A 21,152-nucleotide genomic window follows, 5' to 3' on the forward strand; every position below is an offset into this window, starting at 1 on the left:
TCACTTGAACCGGGAAGAGGAGGTTGCAGTGAGCTGAGATCGCACCACTGCCCTCCAACCTGGGTGACAGAGCAAGACTCCATCAAAAAAAAAAGCAAAATGATAGTGCTTTTTCAAACTTCCCATGCTCCACCCAGCCCTCTCCAGATTTAGTAATGTCCATCCTGAACTTAAGAATTGTTGTCCGCTTCCTTCCTTCCTTCCCTTTCCTTTCCTTCCTTCCCTTTTCTTCCTCTCTTTTCTTCCCTCTGTTGCCCAGGCTGAAGTGTACTCGGCTCGCTACAGACTCCCTGCCTCCGGCTCTCGTGATTCCCCTGCCTCGGCCTGCAGGCTGTCTGGGATTGCGGCCGCGCGCCACCACCCCTGCCTGGTTTTTTGTCCTTTGGCTGGAGGCGGGGTTTCGCCATGTTGGCCAGGCTGGTCTCCAGCTCCTGACCTCGAGTGGTCTGCCTGCCTCGGCCTCCCGAGGTGCTGGGACTGCGGGCGGAGTCTCGCTCACTCGGTGCTCGGTGTTGCCCGGGCTGGAGTGCGGTGGCGTGGTCTTGGTTTGCTGCAGCCTCCGCCTCCCAGCCGCCTGCCTTGACTTCCCAGGGTGCTGGGATTGCAGCCTCTGCCCGGCCGCCGTCCCGTCTGGGAGGTGGGGAGCGTCTCTGCCTGGCCACCCATCGTCTGGGATGTGAGGAGCGCCTCTGCCCGGCCGCCCCGGCTGGGAGGTGAGGAGCACCTCTGCTCGGCCGCCCCGTCTGGGATGTGGGGAGCGCCTCTGCCCGGCCACCCCGTCTAGGAAGTGAGGAGCGCCTCTGCCCGGCCGCCCCATCTGGGAAGTGAGGAGTGCCTCTGCCTGGCCGCCGCCCGTCTGGGAAGTGAGGAGCGCCTCTGGCCGGCCGCCCCGTCTGGGAAGAAGTGAGGAGCGTCTCTGCCCGGCTGCCCATCGTCTGGGATGTGAGGAGCGCCTCTGCCCAGCCACCCTGTCTAGGAGGTCTACCACGGAGGCCAGACGCAACGTGGGGGCTGGACGTGGTGGCTCACACCTGTGGTCCCAGCACTCTGGGAGGCCGAGGCGGGTTGATCACTTGAGGCTAGGAGTTCGAGACCAGCCTGGCCAACATGGCGAAACATATGAAAAATACAACAGACAAACCAACCAACCAACCCAGCAACAACAAAACAGGTCTACCCTGGAGTCATACTCTAATTTTTTCTATTTTCCTCCCTTTCTGATCCTTTATCCCACTTTCTTTTTCTTCCTCTTCCTTCTCCTTCTTCTTTGTCAAATAGAGGATTATTATCATTGATCCATACAAAGTCCCTGTCTCATTTATTTTCTTTAATTCCCACCCCCCATTTCTATTCCCCGTCTTCCCATGTGCAACCTTCCTAATATGTTTGATATGCATCTTTTTGTTTGTATGTATTTTTAGAAAATGTTATTTGTGTGCAAAAAAATTAATTTAAAAAAATTACCTTAAAAAAAAAGAATTGTTGTCCAAGAAAAAATTAGCCGGGCACGGCGGTGGGCGCCTTTATTCCCAGCTACTCGGGAGGCTGAGGCAGGAGAATGGTGTAAACCTGGGAGGCGGAGCTTGCAGTGAGCCTAGATCGCGCCACTGCACTCCAGCCTGGGCGACAGAGCGAGACTCCGTCTCAAAAAAAAAAAGAAAAAAAAAAAAGAATTGCTGTCCAAGCTCAGATACTGGAAGCCTAGAAACAGGACTGTGGATCCTGATCGAAGGGGGCACCTCTAGGGTATCTTCCTTTGCCTCACGCTGCCAGCGCCACCCACCCCTTCTTACACCAGCAGCCTGGGTGGACCTTTCCAGTGGGTGACTTCCAAAATCAGAGAGGAAAATGCTCCTGAATCTTTGAGGGGTTTCTTGTTAGCTTCACTCTCCCGTCTCCAGACAAAAAAGGCAGTTCTGTGGACTCCAATTCCACCAGCCCACAGGACCTGAGTCTGTGGAAAAGCTTCCAAAGTCTTCCCAGGGAGGTAGACTCAGGGGCCAGCTAGAGCTGGGGGGAAATGCAGGCTTCCCCCCAAAACTCCTTCCCCCAATGTCCTGATGGGAAATAACTTCCCTTGAACTCAGGAGGGGAGGAAAGTGTGGTGTGGGGCTGGGCACGGTGGCTCATGCCTGTAATCCCAGCACTTTGGGAGGCGGAGGCAGGAGGATCACTTGAGCCCAGGAGTCGGAGACCAGCCTGGCCAACATGGCGAAACCCCATCTCTACTAAAAACACAAAAATTAGCCAGGCATGATGGTGCACACCTGTAATCCCAGCTACTCCGGAGGCTGAGGTACAAGAGTTGCTTGAACTCAGGAGGCTGAGGTTACAGTGAGGCTAGACCACACCACTGCACTCCAGCCTGGCGACAGAGTGAGACTCAGTCTCAAAAAAAAAAAAAAAGTGTGGTGTGGCAAGCCCAGGGCTGGGCCCCAAACTGCTGTGCTTAGTACATCAGCTGAACAGCATGGGGGTTTCACAAGGGCAGCGTGCAAGTGGCTGTTGGGTTTTCCCATCCTGTTGTCACCTGTCATCACCAGGATGGGGAGCAGGTGGTGGTGACCACATGGAGCAGTCACACCTGACAGACGAAGAAAGCCGTGGCATGAATCCAGCCACCCTTCTCTCCCTCAGCTTTTTTTTTTTTTTTTAAGACAGAGTCTTGCTCTGTTGCCCAGGTTGGAGTGCAGTGGCACAACTGTAGCTTACTCGGCCTCCAGCTCCTGGGCTGAAGTGATCCTCTCCCTTCAGCCTCTCCAGTAGCTGGAACTATGCTGGCTAATTTTTTTTTTTTAATTTTTTGTAGAGACCAGGTCTTGCTATATTGTCTAGGCTGGTCTTGAACTCCTGGGCTCAAATGATCCTCCCATATTGGCCTCCCAAAGTGCTGGGATTACAGGAGTAAGCCACCATGCCTGGCCTCCCTCAGCTTTCTAAACTGCCCTCTGGATGCATTTCTTTCCCTTCTTCCCTTCTGATCACCACTTTGTCCTTGCTCTGTGGACAGATACTCCCTGCTGCCTCCCCAGGGGCTCCTCTCTGCCCCCCAGCCCCCAGCCCGGTCTCTCTTCCCCTGAACTAGCACCCTTCTCCTCTCCCAGGGCCAAACCCACTGCCCCACTTGGGGAGGGGAGCTAGCCAAACAGACCTGCCTCTGCCCTCCCTGGGGATCCTGAGCTGAGAGCTGGGGGGTGGCCTCGGTTTTAGGGGACCAGGCAGATAAGGGATAGCAATGAAGGAAGTACCTTCCAGGGAGAGGGGGGCAGCTCTGTGCTGCCCATCCCCTCAGGGAAGAAGGAAAGAGGGTTGGAATACAGCTGGTCAGGCTGGATTTCCGACTCCAGGGCTACAGAGGAAAAAAGATAACAGTAATCAGGTGTCTGAAAGAAAAGTTTCCCTTAAGGAACCTGCATGCACATAGCATCCCTTAGTAGCAGCTAATTTTTGTTGCCTGCTGACTTCACGCCAAGCACTGTGTTAAGTGTTTTATATGTGTTTACTATCCTCAGGAACTTTATGAGATGACTATAAAATCTCCATTTTACTGATGAGAATACAAAAACTTAGAGGTCAGGTTAGTAATTCAAGGTCACATAGAAATATTCAAACTTGGCTGGGCATAGTGGCTCATGCTTATTATCCCAGCACTTTGGGAGGCCAAGGTAAGTGGATTGCTTGAGCCCAGGAGTTCAAGACCAGCCTGGGCTGGTACAGACAAGAAACCTTGTCTCTACAAAAAATACACAAATTAGCCAGCACATGCCAGTAATCCCAGCTACTTGGGAAGCTGAGGTGGGAGGATAGCTTGAGCCGGGGAGGCCGAGGTTGCAGTGAGCCGTGATCATACCAGCACTCCAGCCTGCGTGATAGAGCGAGACCTTGTCTCAAAAAAATAATAATAATACAATTTAAAAATAAAGTCATAGTCACAGTTACCAGCGGTTAGGACATGGACTCATTTTCTATTTTTTTAATAAAAAAAAATTTAAACTTAGTCCTGACCAATCCACCATGCCTCATTGCACATTCTCTATCTACAAATAATGATGAGTTTTGTTTTGTTTTGTTTTGTTGACGGAGTCCTGCTCTGTCACCCAGGCTGGAGTGCAGTGGCGCAATCTCAGCTCAGTGCAACCTCCGCCTCCTGGGTTCAAGCGATTCTCCAGCCTCAGTCTCTCAAGTAGCTGGGATTACAGGTGCGTGCCACCATGCCCAGCTAATTTTTGCATTTTTTTAGTAGAGACAAGGTTTTGCCATGTTAGCCAGGCTGGTCTTGAACCCCTGACCTCAGGTGATCCACCCACTCTAGCCTCCCAGAGTGCTGAGATTACAAGTAAGAGCCACCACACCTGGTCAATGATGAGTTTTAAGAGGCCATCTGGCCAGGCATGGTGGCTCATGCCTGTAATCCCAGCACTTTGGGAGGCCGAGCAAGCCAGGCAGATCACGAGGTCAGGAGTTCGAGACCAGCCTGGCCAGCATGGTGAAACCCCGTCTCTACCAAAAATACAAAAATTAGTCGGGCATGGTGGTGCGCACCTGTAGTCCCAGCTACTCGGGAGGCTGAAGCAGGAGAATCGCTTGAACCCAGGAGGCAGAGGTTGCAATGAGCTGAGATCGCGCCACTGCACTCCAGCCTCGGCAACAGAGTGAGACTCAATCTCAAAAAAAAAAAAAAGGAAAGGAGGCCTCCTGACCCAGGGCAGTACAGAGAAGAAGAAAGGGGAATCCTGTGGACCCCCTACAAAGGAATAGTACCCCAACTCATAGGCCCTATGGAAGGGCTGGTGGCCTGCAAGCTCCTCAGCTGCCAGGAATGACCTCTTTCCTCTCTTCTCCCATGAATGTCCCCTCCCTGAAGCACCATCTCAGCCTATAGAAAACCAAGGAGGAGAAAGGGAAGACTGGCCTCAGCCTTTAGTGCCCATCTTTTTGGGAGAACAGGTGGCCCCTTTCTGGCCTTTCTCCCAGGGCCCCCATTCTGGATAGTTCACGGCAGCAGCAGGTAAGAGGAGCTTGCCAGCTGCTCCTCTCTCCACCCCAGGGCAGCTTGTCTCATTCTCTCCTCTACCCACCTCCTCTCCCAGAATCCAGGCCACCAGATGGCCCGAGCAGGCTGTGTTTATTTGGGGCCATGGAAACCTGCAGCTTCCTTTTCCTATTGCCTTGGGTCAGGTGCAGAGCTGGAGCCCAGCCTCAGAGCAATGATGTCATGGAAAGGTTCTGACTTTATTACTCATAACCCCTTAGCCCCCGACCTGAGTGAATGCCTGATTTTGCTCCCCTGAGCAGCTTATTCCAGTTGCCATGGAGATGCCTCTATTCCCTTTGAGGTCTTGGGACTAAGTCAGACAGGGCAGGACCCAGGAGACTCTCCTCCCAACCTAGAGCCTGAGATATGTCAATTGTCACCCCTTTCTATTCTGAGCTTATAAAGCCAGTGCTTACAAAGTGGTTTCTTCCTTCTTAAAGATTTGCTGTAGCCATAATGCTGAGATGGTAAAAAGCTTGGTTTGATGACAATCTCCTGTTTCAATCAGCCAGCATCCCCGGCTGCACATTTTTCTAGATAATTATGCTTGTTCCTAAAAATAGAACTCTTCATTAAGAAACAATCGCCAGCATTACTAATAATTATGAACATTTATTTAGCTTTGTTTCCATTTACCACATTGCCTCTCAACACAGTAACTTAACTAAGGTTTAGCTGTTTTCAAACACTGCTTGCTCTACTGTGAACCTTTTTCAGAATTGGAACTTGTCTGTAATTCATCCCTTACCAGCGCTATGAAAGGGTTCTAGTTAGCCGGCAGTTCTCTGAATTCTCCCCCTACCTCCCAAGGGACCCCCCTCTCTCCTGGCTGGAAGAAAGCATCATCTTGCTCCATAAAGCTGAAGGGCGGGGGACGATGTTCCAGGTTTTGCAAACATTTCTTTCGGTGACCTGCCTCCTCTTCCCATCTGGTATTTGTCCTGCAGAGCTGCTGGGTATAAGCCAGTATACACATGTGCTCAGCGGGGAATTTGCTCATAGGCTGCCTTGTAAAAAGAGCCTGGCGTTCCTAAAACTCAGCTCTACCAGAACCCAACTTTCAAAAATACATTCTTAGAGAATTCATTTTATCAGTACTCATGGGGTGCCCACGATGTGCCATGTTCTGGGTGCTGGGGATACAGCAGTGAGCCGGTGCCCTCCTGGAGCTCACATTCCGGCTAAGAGACAGCAATTAGACATTTAGGACTGAGTGATTTTTGTAAAGGAAGAGAAAAAAGATAAATTAGAGCAGAGTAAAGAGCCTGGGAAGCGCGGGGCGGGAGATGCCCCAGGCTGGCCTCGCTGATGTTTGAATTGGGCAGTGGGCGGTCCAGGCGGAGGGCACAGACTGAAAGGAGAGAAGTGGTGTTTCTGGGGGACACAAGATCAGGGTACTCTTCCGGTAGCAGCTCGCTGTCTGGCCACCGTCTTCCCCAGCCAGCCAGACCTCCCGGAGGCGGCCGGCCAGGGAGCATTGCCGGGACCCCAGCTTGCCGCCTCCCCTCGGCGGGCCCTAGAAACTGCGCGGAACCAAAGCTTGAAGGCCGCTTGAGTTTGCGGACCGCGGGGAGGAAGCGCCCGCCGGAAGCAGTCGCAAGACCCGAACATGGCGGCCACCAGGTGCCTGCGCTGGGGCCTGAGCCGAGCCGGAGTCTGGCTGCTCCCACCGCCCGCACGGTGCCCACGCCGGGCGCTGCACAAGCAGAAAGACGGCACTGAGTTCAAGAGCATCTACAGCCTGGACAAGCTCTACCCCGAATCTCAGGGCTCGGACACCGCCTGGAGGGTCCCGGTGAGCCGGCAAGGACTGGACGGAAGGGGCGTTTTGTCAGGCTGTTGGGTGGTGTTAGGAACTCCGGGCCCATTGGCCGGATGTGGAGCTACGTCGGGGGGCTACGTGACGTTCGCCGCGGGAGGGGGCAGGCTGTCCGCGCTAACCTGGCCGGGAGTGGGGTGCTCGCTGTAGCGCGAGATGTGCAGGAGCCGGGAATGCCGGCTGGGTATGCTGCTTTCGAGGCTGCCAGCTTTTCTACGTTCGTGTCCTTGGCCCTCAAGACCAAATTCCAGGCCCAAGGGGAAATATGGGCATTCTGGCCCTCCAGAGAGGACAGTAAAGGCAAGAGGCTGCCAAGTTGTTTGCTACCCTTTGGGACGTTACAGTGTCCATCGTCTCTAGTAACCCCAGGACGCGCGAATAAAACAGCTTCTCGATCGTTCCTTCAGTATGCATTTATTTAGCCCGCTGTGTGCAGGCATTGAATCAAGCCCCGGAACAAGAGAGATAAGACCCACCCAAACCCACTGAGCTTCCACTTACAGGACTGGAAAAGAATATCCATTCATTTGTTCATTAATTCACTCACTCACTCAACAAAAGCTGTGTTAGGCTAGGGGATGGAGTAGCAAACAAAATTGAAATTTTAAAGCTTGTGGAGCTTATGTTCTAGTGGAGGGAGACAAGCAGTAAGTAAATGACTAATATAGAATGTGTGAGGTAGTACTTTGCAGAAAATAAAGCCAAGAAGGAAGAAGTAGTGCCAGAGGTAGGGAGTAGGGTTGCAATTTTAAGTAAGATTGTCTAGGAACGCTGTCAATGAGGTGACATTTGAATAACGACCTGGAAGAAGCCAGACAGCAAGTCATGAGAATAGGGGGCAGATGAGCATCCAAGGCAGAGGGAAGAGAAAGTGCAATAACCTGAAGGCAGTAGCAATCCCCAGGTGTGGCTCAGCCGGGGTCAGGAGAGAAAGCCAAAGGGAGGGATGGCTGGGGAAAGGCCTGTTTCTAGAACTTAATGGCCTCCTCTGAACGCAAGGGAGACCTATTGGAGAGCTTGAAGCAGAATGGAATTATCTTAGTTTTACAAGGATCACTCAGAGAGCCTTACAGAGAACAGATAGAGGATGCCAAGATCAGGGAGACAAGCAGTAGGAGTCATGAGAATTGGTCAGATCCTAGACATATTTTGGAAAGAAAGCCTGCAAGATTTGCTAACTGATTGGATGTGAGAAGTGAGAATAAAAGAGGAACTGAAGTCTGGGGCCTTTTTTTTTTTTTTTTTTTTTTTTTTGAGACAGTGTCTCACTCTGTCGCCCAGGCTGGAGTGCAGTGACGCAATCTCTGCTCACTGCAAGCTCCGCCTTCTGGGTTCACGCCATTCTCCTGCCTCAGCCTCCTGAGTAGCTGGGACTACCGGCGCCCGCCACCACAACCGGCAAATTTTTTTTTTTTTTCTTTTTTTAGTAGGGGGTTTCACTGTATTAGCCAGGTTGGTCTTGATCTCCTGACCTCGTGATCTTCCTGTCTCGGCCTCCCAAAGTGCTGGGATTGTGGGCGTGAGCCACCGTGCCAGGCCTTTTTTTTTTTTCTTTTCTTTTTTTTTTTTTTTTTGAGACAGAGTCTTACTCTGTCATCCAGGCTGGAGTGCAGTGGTGTGATCTCAGCTCACTGCAACCTCCGCCTCCTGGGTTCAAGTGATTCTTGTGCCTCAGCCTCCCGAGTAGCTGGGATTACAGGCGTGCACCACCATGCCCAGCTCATATTTTTGCATTTTTAGTAGAGGCAGGGTTTTCACCATGTTGGCCAGGCTAGTTCAAACTCCTGACCTCAAATGATCTGCTCGCCTCAGCCTCCCAAAGTGCTGGGATTACAGGCGTGAGCCACCATGCCCAGCCAGGTCTGGGGCCTTGAGCAATGAAAGGATTGAGTTGCTATTAACTGAGATGAGAGAGTGGCAATAGCATTCATTTGTTTGTTCATTCATTCAATAAAATGTTTATTGTATACCTACTGTGTCAGGCACTACTTGAGTCTAGCATATACAGCCGTGATAAACAAAATACAGGATCTCTCTCCTTCGTGGAGCTTAATTCTAGTGGAAGGAGCAGACAGTAAACAAATAGGGAAAATATCAGGTAGTGAGAAGTAATGTAATGAATAGGCCAGGGTGCTGCAACAGAATGCTGAGGCTACCTCAGATTATTAGTAAGGGAAGTCCTCTGAGGAGGCTTAAGGTTTGACTCCAGCAGACATCTGAGAGGAGACGTTGAGTAGCAGTTGGGTATATGGGTGTGGAGTTGAGGAGAAAGGTTTGAGTTTGAGCCAGAAAGTTGGGTGTCAAAAACAGGCTATTTTCTGGCCAGGCGCAGTGGCTCATGCCTGTAATCCCAGCACTTTGAAAGGCCAAGTGTAGATCACTTGAGGTCAGGAGTTTGAGACCAGCCTGGCCAACATGGAGAAACCCCATCTCTACTAAAAATACAAATTAGTCAGGCGTGGTGGCACACACCTGTAGTCCCAGCTACTCAGGAGGCTGAGGCAGGAGAATTGCTTGAACCCAGGAGGCAGAGGTTGCAGTGAGCCGAGATTGCACCACTGCACTCCAACCTGGGTGACAGAGTGAGACTCCGTCTCAAAACAAAAACAAAAAACAGGGCCGGGCGCGGTGGCTCACGCTTGTAATCCCAGCACTTTGGGAGGCTGAGGAGGGTGGATCACGAGGTCAGGAGATCGAGACCACGGTGAAACCCCGTCTCTACTAAAAAATACAAAAAATTAGCTGGGCTTGGTGGCGGGCTCCTGGAGGCTCCTGGAGGCGGAGCTTGCAGTGAGCCGAGATTGCGCCACTGCACTCCAGCCTGGGCGACAGAGCGAGACTCCGTCTCAAAAAAAAAAAAAAAAAAAAAAAACAGGCTATTTTCATCAGCATAGATGAAGTATTCTAGGGAAAGAAAGAAGAGAAAGAGAGAAGTATTTCAAGGGCATGTCAGTGTTTAAGAGTTGCAAAAAGCTAGCAAAGGAGAGTGAGAAAGAGTCCTAGGAAGGTAAGAGGAAAATTTCAGAAGGAACAGAAGGAACATGCTTCAGGAAGGAGGGTGTGGCCCATGATCTTCAGTGCTGCAGACAGGTGGAGTAGGATAAGGGTTTCACCCCCAAATAATTCTTTTTCTTTTTTATTTCCGAGACGGAGTCTCGTTCTGTCACCCAGGCTGGAGTGCAGTGTCCCAGGCAGGAGTGCAGTGTCGTGATCTCAGCTCACTGCAACCTCCATCTCCTGGGTTCAAGCAATCCCGCCTCAGCCTCCCCCAGTAGCTAGGATTACAGGTGTGTGCCACCATGCCTAGCTAATTTTGTATTTTTAGTAGAGGGGAGGTTTCACCATGTTGGCCAGGCTGGTCTCCAACTCCTGACTTCAAGTGAGCCACCTGTCCCAGCCTCCCAAAGTGCTGGGATTACAGGCGTGAGCCACTGCACCCAGCCAACTCCCAAATAATTCTAAGATAAAAGAAATGAAGACAGGCTAGGCGTGGTGGCTGACGCCTGTAATCTTAGCACTTTGGGAGGCCAAGGCAGTCAGATCACTTGAGGTCAGGAGCTCGAAACCAGCCTGGCCAACATGGTGAAACCCCTTCTCTACTAAAAATACAAAAAAAAAAAAAAATAGCTAGGCATGGTGGCATGCGCCTGTAATCCCAGCTACTCAGGAGGCTGAGGCAGGAGAATCACTTGAACCCAAGAGGCGGAGGTTGCAGTGAGCTGAGATCGCACTATTGCACTCCAGCCTGGGCTACAGAGCGACACTCCATCTCAAAAAAAAGAAATGAAGGCAGTCGGGGGAGTGCACCTGAGGATACTGATGCTTTGAGCCTGGAGGGCCAGAAAAGCCTCGGAGTGGGTGGCGTTTGCACTGGGCCTTGTGGATACAAAGATTTAAGGCTGAAGGGCATTGCTGCTTGAGGAACAGCAAGGGAGAGAGAGACATGGAGGTGAGAAGTCCTGGAGTGAGTAGTTAGTTTGACAGAAACCCTCAGGGTGCAATTACAGTCACTGCCCAAGGTGGACTGCCTCATGTGGGAGTCTCCTGTGGCCCCGGAAAGAACAGGGCGGCCCCACCAGGCTTGTTGCTCCAGGTTGACAGAGGGTGTTGCTTTTGGAGGCTCCCTGATGCGTGTGTACTGTGGCTCCCCCTCCTGCTGGAGCCAGGCCTCTGATGGTGCCTGACACTAGCTAAGGCTAGGGCAGGGAAGGCTGGAGACATCAGATCCATTTTCCTAGAGGAGTGTTTCTGAGATGGTACCTCTGGAGTCTGAGGATGCTTTTTCTGTCATCGTGATATGATTTTGCAGGGGACCTGAAAATACTAATGTACAATGTTTGTGTTGTGGCTTTAAATCATTTTTTTGTTGCCTTGAACCAGTTAGGAGTCACCCAGCAGGTAATACTTGACACTGTGTACATTACATTACAGGATGGTGCAAAGCAAGCCGACAGTGACATCCCTCTAGGTAAGTAATTTCGTTTTCTTAAAAATCAGTTGGCTGCATGGTGGCATGTGCCTGTAATCCCAGTTACTTGGGAGGCTGAGGCAGGAGAATCTCTTGAACCCAGGACGTGGATGGAGGTTGCAGTGAGCCGAGATCGTGCCATTGCACTCCAGCCTGGGCAACAATAGCAAAACTCTATCTGGAAAAAATAAAAAATTAAAAAAAAAAAAATCGTGCCTGTTGGCCGGGCATGGTGGCTCATACCTGTAATCCCAACAATTTGGGAGGCCAAGGTGGGTAGATCACTTGAGGCCAGGAGTTTGAGACCAGCATGGCCAACATGGTGAAACCCCATCTCTACTAAAAATACAAAAATTAGGCCAGGCGCAGTGGCTCATGCCTATAATTCCAACACTTTGGGAGGCCAAGGCAGGTGGATCATCTGAGGTCAGGAGTTCAAGACTAGCCAGGCCAACATGGCAAAGCCCCATCTCTACTAAAAATACAAAATTAGCCGGGTGAGGTGGTGAGCGCCTATAATCCCAGCTACTCGGGAGGCTGAGGCAGGAGAATTGCTTGAACCCGGAAGGCAGAGGTTGCAGTGAGCCGAGATCCTGCCATTGCACTCCAGCCTGGGCAACAGAGTGAGACTCTGTCTCAAAAATAAATGAATAAAATAAAATAAAAATACAAAAATTAGCCGTGTGGTGGTGGGTGCCTGTGATCCCAGCTACTCGGGAGGCTGAGGCACAAGAATCACTTGAGCCTGGGAAGCTGAGGTTGTGGTGAGTTGAGACTGCACCACTGCACTCTAGCCTGGGTGACACAGCAAGACTCTGTCTCAGAGGAAAAAGAAAAAAAAAAATCAGTCATTTCTCTCATCCCTCACACATTCCTTCCAGATCTCTCCAGCCCAGTTAAAGTAAAGAGACTATCTCTGGGTGTGCAGAAGTAGAATCTTTGCAGCATTATTTAGAATAGCAAATAAATGATGGTGTGGCCAGTCGCATTGTACTGTGCCGTGTGCCACGTGAGTGTAGAGCTCTTAACATTCTCATGACGTGGAGCACTCTTTACAATACATGAATTGAAAGAGGAAGACGCAGGAGAGTTTATAAGCTACCATTTCTACCATTTGTGTTTTACATATCTATATCTTTGAAATATCTTTTTTTTTTTTTTTGGAGACGGAGTCTTATCTGTCGCCCAGGCTGGAGTGCAGTGGCTGATCTGGGCTCACAGCGAGCTCCGCCTCCCAGGTTCACACCATTCTCCTGCCTCAGCCTCCCAAGTAGCTGGGACTACAGGTGCCCGCCACCATTCCCAGCTACTTTTTTGTATTTTTTAGTAGAGACGGGGTTTCACCATGTTAGCCAGGATGGTCTCGATCTCCTGATCCCGTGATCTGCACACCTCAGCCTCCCAAAGTGCTGGGATTACAGGCGTAAGCCACTGCGCCCAGCCTGAAATATCTATTTCTGAATATCTGTATCAATATATCTGTATCTATATTTATATCCATATCTGTGTAGAGACATATCTCTATCTGAAAGGAACACCCTGGTTACAGTGACTGCCTGAATAGAGAGATTAGACAAACTTGGTGGCTGGGCAACAAGAGTGAGAAACATTTCCACGTAAATAAACCATTTGCATAACTGTAAAATTTTGTACCTGTCAAGTATAAGCAAGGCCTAACAGTTACAGCCCGTAAAGAAACAATGAGCCTTTTTTAGATTCGGAGAGTGTATGACGTCCATAGACAGTGCGAGGAAGAGCAGCCAAAGGTGCTGGCTCCCTGTGGCCCTTGCTCAAGACGACTCTGAAACAGAGGCCAGATGACCGCAACCCAAGGGACAGGACACGCTGTGGCTGAGGAGCCAATACCGTGCTGCAGCGAAGCTGTTTTGTAGCTTGAAGCTGTGCCCGCCTGTAGTCTCAGCTACTTGAGAGGCTGAGGCGGAAGGATCCCTTGAGCCCTGGATGTTCGCTTGAGCCTGGGATGTTGAGACTGCAGTGAGCTGTCATTGTGCCACTGGACTGCAGCCTGGGTGCCAGAGTGAAACCCTGTCTCAAAAAAAAAAAAAAAAAAAAAAGAAGCTGTGCCCTAAGGGGTGCATGTGTGTAGGGGAGGAGGCAGAAAGCCTCCTATCTCATCAGAACTGGAGGCGAAGAGAAGTGTCTCGTGACAGCCTCCTGGGGGAGACGGGCAGGCAAGTGGGCAGTAGCCTGGTAGTAGCTCCTCACCAGCCTCCGACACTCTCATGGATCCCGAAGCGTTCCATTCCTGTGAAGACTTCGGTCAGCTGCAGCTCAAGCTTTGCCCATGTGCAAGGTTGCCAGCGATCACCATGGCAGAACTGTTCCCCTGCAGTGGCACATGTACTTGTTACCTAGTCAGAAAGTGGACTTAATTTGATTTTTCCAAAGGAGGAAATCCTCTTAAAAGCAGTCCCAAATGAGTCACTACTGCTCACTGAGGCCAGCTCTCTGCCACCATGGTACCACAGTTCCTTGCCACCCAAACTTCTTGCAGTTTTTGAAATTTTCCCAATATGATGCCTTCCCTACATTCCTCAGGCACGACAAGACTGCTTTTCATTAATTATAAAAAGGGAAGGATTAAACCTCATTTTACAGATTAAAAACAAACAAAAATTAGACCCAGAAAAACAGTGAGACTTTGCCAAGATCATGGTCACTTCATGATGGAGCCAGTGTTTGAAGCTAGAGCTCCCAGCTCCTCATATATCCAACAGATGTTTAACACTAACTGTGAGCTAGGCCCAGGGAACACCCATGAACACCATGAATTAGACACAGTCCTGCCCTCTTGGAGCTTATAGTCTGTTGAGATTCCACATCCACCACATCTTGGATGAAACTTAACTCTGTCCCTTAGTTTGAACTTTTGAAATAATCCTTGCTTTAAAACAAACAGAAAACAAGCAGCAAAAAGTGAGGGCAGCAGATCAGGTGGAATGTACAGGAGTAGAAGCAGACAGCCAAGTCCTGATTTTACTTTTTTTTTTTTTTTTTTTTTTGAGACGTAGTCTCACACTGTTGCTCTGGCTGGAGTGCAATGGCACGATCTCGGCTCACTGCAACCTCCACCTCCCAGGTTCATGCCATTCTCCGATCTCAGCCTTCCAAGTAGCTGGACTACAGGCGCCCATCACCATGCCCAGCTAATTTTTGGTATTTTTAGTGGAGACGGGGTTTCACCGTGTTAGGCAGGATGGTCTCGATCTCCTGACCTCGTGATCCGCCCGCCTCGACCTCCCAAAGTGCTGGGATTACAGGCGTGAGTCACCGCACCCGGCCCTGATTTTACTTTCTTTGCTGTCTGTGTGACTTTGAGAAAGTTACTTGCTCTAATTTCAGTTTTGACATCTGTGAATAATCTCCAGCTTCACTGATCTGAATGTTACATTTATATATATAGTTGGCCCTCTCTATCTGTGAGTTCCACATCCATGGAATCAACCAACTGTGGATCAAAAATATTTGAAAAAGAGGCTGGGCACGGTGGCTCACACCTGTAACCCTAACACTTTGGGAGGATCCCTTTAGCCCAGAAGTTTGAGACCAGCCTGGGCAACATAACAAGACCCCATAACTACAAAAAATTAAAAAAAATATGTTCAGCAGGGTATGGTGGTACGTGCCTGTAGTCCTAGCTACTTGGGAGGCTGAGGCAGGAGGATCACTTGCGCTCAGGAGTTTGAGGCTGCAGTGAGCTTTGATTGCATCACTGCGCTCCATCCTGGGTGACAGAGTGAGACTCTGTCTGTAAAAAAAAAAAAAAAAAATTGAAAAAGAACAAAAAGGATGGTTGCAGCTTGTGGAGAATTTTTTTCTTCTCATTATTCCCTAAACAATACAGCATAACAACTATTTACATAGTGTTTATACTGTTTATATTGTATTAGGTGTTATAAGTGATCTAGAGATGGTTGTAAGTATGCAGGAGGATGTGTGCAGGTTATTTGCAAATACACCATTTTATATCAGGGACTGTGCATTCACAGATTTTGGTATCCACAGGAGTCCTAGAGCCAATCCCCCACAGCTACTGAGGGATAACTGTATATAAAAGTCATTGATTGGGAGGCCGAGGCGGGTGGATCACGAGGTCAGGAGTTTGAGACCAGCCTGGCCAACATGGTGAAACCCCGTCTCTACTAAAAATACAAAAATTAGCCGGGTGTGGTGGCACACGCCTGTAATCTCAGCTACTCAGGAGGCTGAAGCAAGAGAATTGCTTGAATCTGGGAGACGGAGGTTGCAGTGAGCCGAGATTGTGCCACAGCACTCCAGTTTGGGCGACAAAGCGAGACTCTGTCTCAAAAAAAAAAAAAAGTCATTGAAAGAGAAAGATATATAATAGCGATAGCTGTGTTGATAGTTAATTAGCAGTTTGCACATTTGCCATGAGGTAATCAGTTTTGCGTGTGTACTTCTGTTTTACAGATCGCTTGACAATATCTTATTGTCGGAGTAGTGGTCCTGGGGGGCAGAATGTGAACAAAGGTACAGGGTGCCTTGTGCTTTCTTTTGCTTGAAAATGTAGCTGGGAGATGGGCTTGAGGAGCTCTGTGTTTGTGTTCATATGGAATAAAGGGATTTTTCAGCAGAAGCTTTAATACTGCCAGCTTATAATCCTCTTTATTCTTTTGAATGTGGTCTGATTCTCAGACATTCAGCTGTGGGTTGCTAGGACTAGGATCAGCTTGCGAGTCTAAACAAAGAGAAATCGCAGTGTGAGGTGGCAGCCAGCCCCAAGAACAGGTTTCCTTCATTCTGGTGCAACCCATTCCCTCCATTTTTTTTTTTGAACCCAGTAAAACTGTAAGGGAAGCACTGGGTGCTTAGTTACTGGAAGTCTATTTTTGCCCAAAAGTGCCTCACTGTCTTTGCAGGCTTGTTCATAGCCAACTTGGACATAGGCTAGAATGAACATGGTTAGGTGTCTGGCCTCCCTTTGTTTCAGAATGGTCACTGGTCACCTAGGGGTTGATCCTTCCTGGAAGTCTCAGGCACCCATGCTCCCTTCTCCCTTTCATCCACAGTGAATTCCAAGGCAGAAGTCAGGTTCCATTTGGCAACTGCCGACTGGATCGCAGAGCCCGTGCGGCAGAAAATAGCCATCATGGTAACCACCATCCCTTTCTTTCCCTAGAAATCCCTCAGTGGCTTCTAAACCTTTACTCTGTAGGACTCCAGTTTTTCATTTGTTCTCTGCAGCATAAAAACAAGATCAACAGGTTAGGAGAGTTGATCCTCACCTCTGAGAGCAGCCGCTATCAGTTCCGGAATCTGGCAGATTGCCTGCAGAAAATTCGAGACATGATCGCTGAGGCCAGCCAGACACCCAAGGAGCCAACAAAAGAAGATGTTAAACTTCAGAGAATCAGGTACCAGGAAATGCCCTAAGCTGCTATAAACTGATTTGTGTGGACGAGAGTCTACACAGGTAAGGAAGGGGCAGGGGAGATCCAAAGTCGGCCTTGGGAGAAGCTCTAGGAAGAGGAGGGGACGCTGACCTGGGACCGAGGCCTGTGGGCTAGTGCCTGCTGGTGTAACTGCTCGGCTTCCCGTTGAGCTTCCAACTCCTCTCACCACTTTGAAAAGCACTGATTGGGCATCTGGGCCTAATTGCAGTCTTTTTGTTTTCAGGATAGAAAACATGAATCGGGAAAGGCTGAGACAAAAGAGAATTCATTCTGCTGTAAAGACAAGCAGGAGGGTCGACATGGACTGAAATCACCCTCTGCAGCTGGGAGGGCTCTTCCGGGCGTCAGGGCAGCTGCAGCTGAGAGGACTTTCGCACCATAAGGAGATTTCCTCTTTTCTTTTTGGCTGTTAATGCTTGTCTGTAACATTGGAGCCATCACAAGAATATTCATTTGGAATGAAGGTTGCAGGCGTTGGTTGCAAAAGTCTTTATAGGCAGTCACCATGTTGTCAAACCTTAATAATGCATCTAATGTATTAGCCGCAATAAAATTCAAAACTCATTAGGCTTCCCTTCTCATTCAGAATGCTTCAGAAAACAATTCTTACCTTCTCTCTCAGTTAAGTCAGCCGCACAGTTATCGACACAGCACTAGGGAACAGGAAAGGGTTCTGGTGTCTGCTGTGAAAGAACACACAGGCCAGGCGTGGTGGCTCACGCCTGTAATCTAAACACTTTGGGAGGCTGAGGTGACCGGCCTGGCCAACATGGTGAAACCCTGTCTCTACTAAAATAGGTGGTGGGCACCTGTAATCCCAGCTATTCAGGGGCCGAGGCAGGAGAATTGCTTGAACCCAGGAGGCAGAGGTTGCAGTGAGCCAAGATCATGCCACTGCACTCCAGCCTGGGCGACAGAGCCAGACTCCGTCTCAAAAACAAAACAAAAAGAAACACCACACACACAACCAGGTAGGAGGGCTGAGACAGGTGAGTGGGCATTTGAGCCAGGCTATGGAAAAGGCATGGGACTTTCATCAGTAGAGGGGAGGTGGACATGCCATTTGAAGGGAACAATGAACACAGGTGACAAGAGGCTGAGGTGGAGGGGGTGACAAAGAAGGCAAAGGCACTGAATGGTGGATTCGTGCAGGGGGATCCACCATTGCAGTGGGAGGTGAACCCGGAGAGAGACCGGCTTGACGTGGAGAGCCTTGAATTCAAGTTAAGGAGTTTAGGTTTTTTTATTTTTGAGATGGAGTCTCGCTCTGTCACCCAGGCTGGAGTGCAATTACGTGATCTTGGCTCACTGCAACCTCCTTCGCCCAGGTTAAAGCGATTCTCCTGCCTCAGCCTCCCCAGTAGCTGGGGTTACAGGTGCACGTCACCATGCACAGCTAATTTTTGTGTATTTGTAGAGATGGGGTTTCACCATGTTGGCTGGGCTGCTCTTGAACTCCTGACCTCAGGTGATCCGCCCACGTCGGCCTCCCAAAGTGCTGGAATCACAGGCGTGAGCCACTGCACCCGGCCAAGGGGTTTAGGTTTTAAGAGATGTGGGTAACAGAAAGCTGTTGGGAGAAAAGCTGAGTGTTGGGAGAGAAGCTGAGGCAGGGCTTGCATGTCAGCTAGACTTGCTGGCTCCTTGCTTCTAGCACTCCCATTCTCTCAAGCAGCCATATGTTTCTCCTTCACTTGATACACTGTTTCATTTCAACCCCCACATCCTCACCACCTGTTTCTTTGTTTGAGTACCAATAAATACCGTGGGCTCCCAGAGCTGGGGGCCTTCACAGCCTCCACACTGGCGATGGCTTCCTGGTCCTACTTTCTCTCTCAAACTGTCTTTTGCTAACTCCTTTGACTCCGCCGGACTTTGTTGTCCCCACGACCTGGTGTTGGGTCTGATCACCCCAAAATTCCCGGCTGCCCAACGTAGGGTGACAAAGACCCTGGTGAAAGAACGCTAGAGCGTGTGAAAGCGGAGGACGCATCGTCAAAGGACATCTGAAGGCGTCTAAAAGAAGCTCGGTAGGAAAGCTGAGCGCTCGGAAGAACCAGGGTAACAATGGGATAAAGTGAAAGCAGACATTCTGCTTATTTAAATTTATTTATTTATTTATTTATTTTGAGACGGAGTCTTGCTCTGTCGCGCAGGCTGGAGTGCAGTGGCGCGATCTCGGCTCACTGCAAGCTCTGCCTCCCAGGTTCAGGCCATTCTCCTGCCTCAGCCTCCTGAGTAGCTGGGACTACAGGCGCCTGCCACCACGCCCGGCTAATTTTTTGTATTTTTTTTTTAGTAGAGACGAGGTTTCACTGTGTTTGCCAGGACGGTCTCGATCTCCCAACCTCGTGATCCGCCCACCTCGGCCTCCCAAAGTGCTGGGATAACAGGTGTGAGCCACCGCGCCCGGCCTTATTTAAATTTCTTTTTTTTTTTTTTTTTTTTTTGAGACTTAAGGCATTTATTACGAAGAGGGGGAGTGAAAGTTCTCAGAATGTGTTAGCACTCTTTAGTACAGTAAAGCAGTTTTGCCCATGGTTTCCGGAACAAGGGACTATGGAGTTGGATGAATGGGAGAGAATTGGCAGAGATTTAAAAAAGGCGTATAAAGAGGGAGCAGATATTCCAGTTTCTGTTTGGTCATGTGGGCGCTAATAAAGGCAGCTCTTGAGCCATTTCAAACAGATGATGAGGCAGATTCAGATGAGCAAGAAGAGGATGAGTGTAAAAAACTGACTTCAGATTCTGAATGTGAGGAACAGCTACCGGAGGGGATTAAAGAAAGGAAGACTAAGAAAAAGTATGTTTTACTAGCCTGTCGGCTCCCCCCGCTAAATTAAGTGAATGGCCACCTTCTCTCTCTCCTCTTAATAGCCTTTCTATTCAGAAAGCTAGAGCTGAGGGAGACCTTGAAGCATGGTAATTTCCTGTTACTATCATCCAGCACAGAGGACAGAATACAGCTAATTGGCCATTTTTAAGTTACTAAAGGAATTTAAGCAAGCCATTAGTCAATACGGACCGAACTCTCCTTTTGTGCAACCTCTATTTAAAAAATATGGCTCTTGATAATAGATTAATACCATGTAGCTGGGATACTTTGACAAAATCTGTTCTCACCCTATCTCAGTATTTGCAGTTTAAAACCTGGTGGGCTGATGAAGCTCAGACTCAGGCAAGGGAAAACACACAAGCACAGCCACCTGTGCCTGTTTCCTTGAACACTTAATGGGAGTTGGCTTTCATTGGGGTCGATTAGAGAATCAAGCAGTAATGGAGGATGTTGCCATTGTTCAGCTGCTCTTGGTGCGCTTACGGGCATGGGAAAGGATAAATGTTACGGGCGGAAAATATCCTTCTGTCAGTTCTATCCGTCGAGGACCTAAAGAACCATATACTGATTTTATTGCTCGGCTCCAAGAGGCTGTGTGTAAAGCCATAACTGATAAAATGGCTCAGGATGTTGTAATACAGCGTCTTGCATACGTTAATGCTAATGCAGGGTGTCAAACTGCTATTAGACCCCTGAGAGGGACGGCTCATTTAGCTGAATATATTAAGGATTGCGATGGCATTGGAGGTAACTTACATAAGGCTACTCTTTTAGCTCAGGCTATGGCTGGATTAAGAGTAGGAAAGAATATACCCCATTTCTCAGGCCCTTGCTTTAATTGTGGTCAATTTGGACACCCAAGAAAGGAATGTAGAAAAGGAAACCAAAAGGCAAACATTGCTACCATCAGTCAACAGAAAAGTCCCGGTATATGTCTCCAGTGAAAGAAAGGCAAACACTGGGCAAGTCAGTGTCATTCTAAATTTAGCAAGGATGGACAACCTCTTTCAGGAAACGGGAAGAGGGGCCCGCCTCGAGCCCCTCAACAAACTGAGGCACAGCCAGTGCCCTTACAGATGTGCAACAATTGTCCCCCACTTCAGCAGTAAGTGCTGCCATAGACCTCTACAGCACAATTCCCATCTCCTTATGAGAGGTGAAGCCGGCTGGGCTTCTGGGTCGGGTGGGGACTTGGGGAACTTTTCTGTCTAGCTAAGGATTGTAAACACATCAATCAGCACTCTGTGCCTAGCTAAAGGTTTGTAAATGCACCAATCAGCACTGTGTAAAAATGGACCAATCAGGATGTGGGTGGGGCCAAATAAGGGAATAAAAGCTGGCCACCTGAGCCACTTAAAAGTGTCTTAGCTGTCACTTTTAAGTCCTTAAGGATCCCAGTCAATGTGGCAGACTTATCTTTCACAGCTCCTCACCCTCTGGGTTCCAGCCAAACTGGGCTACAAATCATGGCTGACATTCCCCAAGTACCAGCTCAGTGCCACTAACCATGTATTTATTCATTGAAATCCCACAATAACCCTATGAGGAAGGCGCTAATA

At 49.3% G+C, this 21,152-nt stretch overlaps 1 protein-coding gene across 3 annotated transcripts; it reads left to right on the top strand.

The window, feature by feature from the left end:
• Window positions 1-6,088: 6,088 nt before the first annotated feature.
• On the top strand, window positions 6,089-17,326 carry MRPL58 (mitochondrial ribosomal protein L58). 3 transcript variants are annotated; one of them, XM_030827870.1, is made up of 6 exons: window positions 6,089-6,830; window positions 11,286-11,322; window positions 15,775-15,834; window positions 16,374-16,456; window positions 16,549-16,718; window positions 16,986-17,326. In XM_030827870.1, the coding sequence occupies exons 1-6, from the start codon at window positions 6,645-6,647 to the stop codon at window positions 17,137-17,139; spliced, it is 690 nt and encodes a 229-aa protein (XP_030683730.1). In that variant the 5' UTR covers window positions 6,089-6,644; the 3' UTR covers window positions 17,140-17,326. The 3 variants fall into 3 exon arrangements, with proteins under 3 accessions (XP_030683730.1, XP_030683728.1, XP_030683729.1); XM_030827868.1 differs by having other exon boundaries at window positions 6,095-6,830; window positions 11,235-11,322; window positions 16,981-17,321; XM_030827869.1 differs by having other exon boundaries at window positions 6,097-6,830; window positions 16,981-17,321.
• The last annotated feature ends 3,826 nt before the right edge of the window (window positions 17,327-21,152 follow it).

This window comes from Nomascus leucogenys, chromosome 14 (assembly GCF_006542625.1).
Source record: "Nomascus leucogenys isolate Asia chromosome 14, Asia_NLE_v1, whole genome shotgun sequence".
Taxonomy (NCBI): Eukaryota; Metazoa; Chordata; class Mammalia; order Primates; family Hylobatidae; genus Nomascus; species Nomascus leucogenys.